The 7551-nt window shown below is 41.6% G+C and overlaps 1 protein-coding gene across 1 annotated transcript; it reads left to right on the forward strand.

Annotated features, from left to right (window-relative positions):
• Nucleotides 1–1778: 1778 nt before the first annotated feature.
• On the forward strand, nucleotides 1779–7055 carry LOC118564017 (thymic stromal cotransporter homolog). Its single transcript, XM_036140707.1, has 7 exons — nucleotides 1779–1811; nucleotides 1958–2128; nucleotides 4076–4294; nucleotides 4426–4600; nucleotides 6054–6137; nucleotides 6742–6898; nucleotides 6984–7055. Exons 1-7 carry the CDS (start codon nucleotides 1779–1781, stop codon nucleotides 7039–7041), a joined length of 897 nt encoding a protein of 298 aa, XP_035996600.1. The 3' UTR covers nucleotides 7042–7055.
• The last annotated feature ends 496 nt before the right edge of the window (nucleotides 7056–7551 follow it).

Consider the following 7551-nt stretch of genomic DNA (forward strand, 5'->3'; position numbering starts at 1 on the left):
TGTCAGAACAAGCCTGAAATCTCTTCTGCATCGCAGCGCTGCCTGTGCAGGGTTGTGTAGCACGAATAAATGGTAAATGGCTTGTACTTGTATAGCGCTTTTAACTAGTCTTGATAACCTCCAAAGCACTTTACACTACAGTCTTAGTTATTCACCCATTCACCCTGACAGTGGTGAGCTATGTAAGTAGCTACAGCTGCCCTCTGTCAAACTGACAGGTGATCTAAGGATCACCTCTGAAGATAGAGACTTAGACAACTTTATTTGTCATTTTGTAAGCATAAAGTGCGTACAGAACGAAATTTCGTTTGCGTACAGCTTGAAAAAGGAAAAACACACAATGAGTGATTTATGTAAACAGTTGAAATGTAAACAATGTAAGCAATGCAGGGGAAATAGACAGTGTGCGATGAGCAGATAAACAGCATTCCACTGTGGTCCATGTTTAGATCTAGTTTTGACTCGTGTGCAAAAACATTTTCCTCTGACCCAAACTCTTTGGTCACTCCTCTAAAATTCTCACAGGGCTGCTGTTGTCATTGCTGCTTATGCTCCTGTTCCCGCCACAGTTTTTCCTTACACCAAACTTTCTTTTTTAACACAGTACTCCGTAAACAACTAGCATCTTTAGCATTGACCTTTTGTGGATTAGTCTTCTTGTGAGCAGTCTATGATCCTCCATATTTTTCTCCATGACTGTTGGCCAGTACATGGCCATAAAATTATGTTTTTGTCCTAAAAATCCTCTTTTATCAATCAGATCTTTTCGAGAAACTGAATTTGGAGTTTTAATTTACTATAACAGAGGTTTGCAACCCGAGGCTCCGGTGATGCTCTTTTATTATCTGGAACAATAACTATTTTTTATTTTTTTATAGACAATATATTGGTTTGTTTGACAGTTGCTTCATTTTTATACAAAACCAGCATATTCTTCTACCAAATTAATGCTAATTGTTCATAGGATTTTTTTCCTGTCCTTTTACATCATTTAGCTCATAATTCAGTTTGTGGTTTATTTCTGTTAAGTGGGATACACAAACTGAGTAATCTTTCCCCACAGAGGGACCAAATGTTATCTGTTCCTGAGTAAATTTTACTCAGATAAATTTACTGTGCAGCAGGCCTCATTTTATCAGAGAAAGATTTATTTTCCCTGTAAAAGTTTAAACTTTTTCTTTATTCTTCAACCTAAAAAAAAGAAATACAGTTCATTTTGGTTCCACAGTAAATCCAAGCATTATATAGTGTGTATATTTGTAAAACTAAATCATTATTTGCAGGGGTTAAGAAGGTTTTGTGGTTCTAGAAATGTTTTATTTTTTTGTGCAATTTGTACGTGCGAAAGTATTTTGTTGCACAAACATCAAAAGTAACAGCAATAAATAAAAACCTGAACTATATCCCTCAGCGTGCAATAAATCAATAAACGTTTGAGCTTTTGAATTGAATTAGTGAAAATAAAAACCTGACATGCACCTGTAGACTCAGACCAGACACGATTAAAAAAACATTTTTTTTTCTATCTCCATTGTAACTATTTGTGATTCTATTTGGGAAATGCGCAGCGGAAGAACGAACGCGTGACCAGGTTCACTAGCAAGTCAGACGTTTATTTTGTAACTTTTAATAACTTTTCAGCTCCTATCTGTCCTTTTCCATCACAGCCATCACTTTTCCTTCACTTTTGTCACGTGTTAGTTTGCTTTTTTTTTGCAACATTTGCAAGCTTTTCTTTTTTTTTTTTTTTTTTTTTGATTTTCACTTTCACATACAGCATGCGTCGAGCCAAATCATGTGAGACGATCCCCGTATTCTAGCAATAACTGATCCTTTATGGCACTTTAAAACAGTCGTGTTTATCTTTGGCTTTAAAGCTGTTCCTCTGGCCCGAAAACACTGATTTCAAGTCCTCAGTCATCTATAGTTGGGGTGTGTGTGTTCATGTGTTACGCAGGTGATGATGAGAGTGGAGCTGCTGTACGGGTTGACAGGACTGGTGGGCAGCTTGGTGTCGGGTCACCTGTTCCAGTTGCACAGCTTCAGTTTGGGAAACGGGACCATCCTGCTGTGTGTGAGCACGCTGCTGCACTTCCTCTGCCTCGTATTCTCTGGAGTCCTGCTGCAGGTCAGTAAATCATTCCGGTTATTGATTTGTTCCTGCACCGCCTTGGTGATAATAACTCAGCTGGGCTGTTTTTCTGTTTCTGATACAGTCGGCCCCTTTAGGTAAAAAGGCAAGCGCAAACGTATTTATATCCTTTTAGCTTTCCCCCCTCATTTTCCGATGTTACAGCCACAAACCAAAATGTATTTTATGGCCGTTTTATGTGACATTTTAAAGTAGCGGAGCAACAAAAATCAACCCCCACCCCCCAGTCAATACTGCGCAGAACACAGCTACAAGACTGCAATTCGTTTTGAGAGCTGTTGGGTCGAATGGAAATCGTTGCAATTCTTCCCACACAGTCACACCAGGATTTAAGTCTTTGGCCTTTGACTGGGCCATTTTCTCACCTGAACCATTCCCGTGTAGCTCGGGCTGCATATTTAGGCTGGTTCTCCGGCTGGGAGGTAAATCTCTGCCACAGCTTTCAGTCTTTTCCAGCTTCTAAGAGGTTTTCTTCCACTGTTGCCCTGGATTTGGCTCCGCTCATCTTGCCCTCAACTGACCAGTTTCCACATCCATGTTGAAGAAAGAAACTTCTCAATGTCTTGATGATGGATTAAACAGAGCTGCTGTTTTTTTTTTTGTTTTTTTTTGGTTACTTATGTTCTTTCACAAACCTCTAAGCCAGGGGTGTCCAAAGATAAGATAAGATAGGCTTTATTGATCTCACATTGGAGAAATTCACATGGCACGTCGGCTCAGAATCAGTAATCATAGGAAGAGGGTGTCAAATAGGACGAGGTGCATCATATATATACAGTGTGTCCTCGTTATACCATGGATCAAAAAGGAGTAGGTAAGTAGAAGAAAAAAAAATACAAAAGGAAATAAGGCAGAGGCTTACAGTTGCAGTTGTTGCAAAGTGCGTCCCGGGGGCCATCTGTGGCCCTCTGAAAGATTCTGGGAGGCCCTCAATCACCAGCCATACTTTTGCTTTTAATTTAAGGTAATAGTAACTTAGATCACAAAGGTTTTTACCAAAAGTCAGGCTTGGGTTTACCCATTTATTTAAAATAAAACTACAAATTTATTTGTAAAATAAAGCAAGAATGAGCCTAAATTAATCCTCTTCTTGTTGCTGAAAAGACACAAAAAAAAAACAAACAGAAAAAGACAATCAACCCTAAAAGTTTAGGACATTGTTTGCTAGGCGAAACTGTATTTTTATCTTTCAAATCTAAAATGATTTACAGACGCATTTTCTACAGAAATCTACGGAAGTGGATTAGGGCCATTCAAAAAAATAAAAAAATAAAAGTCTATTCAATTCTGACTTTTTTTCTCAGAATTCTGAGATTAAAGTCAGAATTCTGACTTTAGTGGATTAGGGCCATTCAAAAAAATAAAAAAAATAAAAGTCTATTCAATTCTGACTTTTTTTCTCAGAATTCTGAGATTAAAGTCAGAATTCTGACTTTAATCTCAGAATTCTGAGAAAAAAGTCAGAATTGAATAGACTTTTTTTTAAATGGCCCTAATCCTCTTCCGTAGAAATCAGACTCATTTGCTTCTTTCATTAAATTATTTTTTTGCGTATTGATCAGGTAAAATGAAAAAAAAAAAGGTTTTTGCCATCTTGATAAAAAAAAATATTTTAATTTTGTGGCCCCTGATTACTTTCTAAGTAAGATTATTGGACATCCCTGCTCTAAGCCCTTCACAGAGCAGGAAACTGCATTGTTTTCCACCATGTGCCCCCTTTGTGTCGGTCTGTCACGTAAATCCCAGTTCAAATACAAAAAGGTTTGTGGCTCCAATGCGGCAAAACGTGACAATGTTTGGGGAAAGTTCCAGCGCAGCTAAAGATGCACCGATTGCAGCGCTTCAGGCCGGTTCCGGTTGCAGATTTTTCTGCCACGTTTTCCCACTTGAACCGAATTCTCGTCTTTCCGTCCCGATTAAAAGGTGAGGCGAGGGAACAGCGAGGACTCGGAGGAAAGCTACCACCTCCTGTCTCACGCCTCCCGTAACACCCGTCTCGTCGAGGCTTTTGCGGGGATGAACGTGGTGAACCTGGTTCTCCTGTTTGCGGCAGCCTTCCTCTACGACTTCGCCGTGGGCGGAGCTATAGAGATCCTGGGCTCCTTTGTGCTGAAATCGCCGCTCAGCTGGACTGCCGCACAAGTAACTAGCTGTTTTTTTTTTCATACGTTATTATCATTTATAATTGTTGACTCTTTTTGTTGTTGCTAGGTTTATCTGCCAGGCTGTTTAGTGTCTATCGACTTAAACGCAGTTCTCCCCTCTCCCTCTAGGTGGGCTACGGAAACGCGGCGGGCTGCATGATTTTCATCACCAGTTTCGTCGGCGTCATCGTCTTCCGCAGATGTGACGTCTGCGACGAGACCATGATCCTGATTGGCATGCTGTCTTTCGCTTCGGGCATCTACCTCATGTCCTTCGTCACCACCACCTCCATGTTCTACATCGGTAAGATGGAGCGCGTTGGGTCAGAACCGCGGCGTCCCACCGGGGCCGTGTGCGGTGCCGACGCTGTTCTGCTTCCAGGCTTCTAGAAGTCGTGCTGTACAGTTTCGTGCCTTTATTCTGCCCCTGGTCTTATCTGTTTATCTGCACGTTTCCTCAAAAATACAGGAACTGGAAAGAGGAAGAGGGACCGGCAACCTGAAGCCATAAAGTCTTCTAATTCTTATATTGTCTGGCAGCGCTCAAGGCTTACAGCAGTACTGTCAGATTTACAGTATGCTGCTTTGCATCTGCCTCAGAATTTGAAAATAGGAGCTGGGAACGGGTTAAGCCCAGAGTAAAAAGCGTTCCAGTTAATACAGTCTGACAAGTCGGGATTCTAAAGTAGGAAAAACAAACAATAAATTAGGATTCCAATATGTTGACGGCCAGGAAAGCTGTTGTTTTGTTCTTAGCACCTCTTATAAACGTCCTTTAAAGCTGTACTTTCCACATGCAAGCACCACTTTTTTAATTTGTTCGGTTCAGAGTTGCAGCCGCTACGTGTAATGTTGATTTTAGACGCACTCTTACGACTTAGTCTTGTAAAAATAAACGTGTTTTTATCTCAGCTTTCGGTTGATGCGAGGCGCTGCCATGTTGGATGCAACAATCGACTCAAATGGGAGGCAACAGTAATTTTTATAGTTTTGCTCAAAAGGAAATCGTCTAGTTTTTAATGGTCCTTTCAGTTTAATGCATAGAAAGATGTGGTCTTTACCAAATCTCATGGGGTCAAAAAGGTAAAAACTGGTTGGGATTTAACTGAGCGATGTGTTATTTCAGCCTAACATGACTTGAGGACTTCTTTAGACTGCGTCACCAGGTTTGCTCACACGCCTCCGGAGGGAATCTTGTTCCGGTCCAAGAATTAAATGCAGGGCTGGCTGTGTCCTTCTCACCTAGCCTTCAGCAGATCTTGTAGCCCAGTTCAGGCTGGTCCAAATCCTTTCGTTTTGTCCTTGAGCTCCTTTGGCAGCTATTTGGAGATGACCCCCAGAAGTTGGAATTTAACGGCATCGGCAGACGGGCTTTATAGACAGAGACGGGCTGTGATCTGTGACATCAATATGTGGAACCAGAATTACTATTTTATATCTTTGTTCTTCCTCATCTTGAAGGACATTTGGCCACTCTCCATCAAAATAACTCCAGCACAGACAATTCACACGGTTCATTTCTTTGTAAGCAAGCAAAAATGCAACATTATTCCCCCCGAATACATCCCTGCAGTTATCGGTGCATCTCGGTGAATTGGAAAATCATTGAAAAGTGAATTTATTTCAGTAATAAATTTAAACATGGGTGAAAACAACATGGGCGAAACAGGCTGCATCTACGATTAGGGTTGAAAGTAGGTAGCATTAGCTCCAAAGCAAGAGGAAAGATAATAATAGATCCAACTTTGTCTCCACAGCCCGTTCACTAAACCTCTTTGCACTCATCCCGATGCCGACCATCAGGTCTCTGGTCTCCCAGCAGGTTCCTGCATCCTCCTGTGGTAAGCTCCCCACCTGTTGTTAAACGCTAAAAGTGATGGCAGCAAAAAACACACAAAGTCTGTTTGCATGTAGAAAACTAGAATTATAATTTCATTCTTGACCTTTTTTTTTTAAGTACTATTCACTGCATCACACCTCTCAAAGCCTGATTTAATGCAACTAATGCACTGCAACAGAAATAATAAACTATTGTTGCATAATTTGTTTCATTTAAAGCAAACAGAGCAATAATCCATATGGGTCAGAGATTCTTCAGAAATAAAAATATCTCTGCAGAGATAGCAGGACTTGCCTTTTTAGATTAAGTCGTGCACATGTGATCTTTGAGGCTTTAGAGAAGAAAAGCGTAGGCCTGTCATGTACTGGAAAGCCTGTGTGTCCTGAAATGCCGGTCCATCCAGTTCATGGCTTCACCATAAAGAGTAAACAGCTGTTTAAATGTCGCTGACTCACTGACTCTGTGCTGTGATCTTGGTAGAGCAGAGCTGAACCATGTCCAACCGGACGATAAAGATTATTAATGGCCTTATTGTGCATTCATTTATTTTAATAAGGCTTTTTTTTGTTTTACCCATATGTCCTTTTTCGTTTCCGTTCCAAAAGGCACCACTCTCACCGTGCTGCAGATGGTTCTGAAGTTGGCCGGCGTAGCCTACATTCCCACTTTCACCAAGATCTACCAGAACACCCTGAACAGCCTCCCAGGCTTAGTCTTTCTGGTCTCCAGCATCTTCACAGTCCTGGCGATGATTCCCATCAGGTACGCTACCCAGAACCCCCCCCTGTGAGAACCATTTCTGATGCATTCATATTCTCAAGCGTCCTCTCCGTGTCCTTCCCCCCAGCATCGTGGGCTGCAGGTCGGCTCAGAAGCAACAATACGTGAGGATTCTGGGAGACTGAAGGAGCAGCGCAGAAGACACCAGCAGTGACTCTGTTTCAGAACGACTGGGAAGCGAGACTCAAAGTGTCCAAAACGCAAACGTGTCACTTCCTCAAATGTTGACGCTTGAAACGGGGCCGCCGACTTTGCCGACGCGGCCTTGAGTAAGTTTCGTAAAAAGGCCTGTTTGGACTGACGACACTTTACGTGACGAATATGCCAAACCCAAATGACTGGGGGGAAAAAAAAGGGTTACAGTTTTTTTAAATTATGTCAAAGGTTGAATAAAGTGTCACGGACGGTTACATCAGCCAGTTAGGTTTGTGCTTTCAACACTTTGGAGATTTAGCAGTTGAATCAGAACAACTGGGGACGTCATATGGGTCGGTTCCTCTACTCTCGCTCTGTTTACTCGCTACCATCGTAGGCTACGGGCTCTACACCTTTGTATCCCTTTGTGGGGTAGATTTACCAACTAGAAGCAGGCATTACAGTTGGGTAACTCTGAACAGGTTGAGTCAGTAACTTAA

This window comes from Fundulus heteroclitus, chromosome 8, assembly GCF_011125445.2.
Source record: "Fundulus heteroclitus isolate FHET01 chromosome 8, MU-UCD_Fhet_4.1, whole genome shotgun sequence".
In the NCBI taxonomy this organism is placed as follows: Eukaryota; Metazoa; Chordata; class Actinopteri; order Cyprinodontiformes; family Fundulidae; genus Fundulus; species Fundulus heteroclitus.

Coding starts and splice junctions, on each gene's coding strand:
- LOC118564017 (XM_036140707.1), top strand. CDS start 1,779: ATGCGTCGAGCCAAATCATGTGAGACGATCCCC. Junction 4,295..4,425: donor TCAGCTGGACTGCCGCACAA/GTAACTAGCTGT, acceptor CTCTCCCTCTAG/GTGGGCTACGGAAACGCGGC. Junction 4,601..6,053: donor CACCTCCATGTTCTACATCG/GTAAGATGGAGC, acceptor TTGTCTCCACAG/CCCGTTCACTAAACCTCTTT.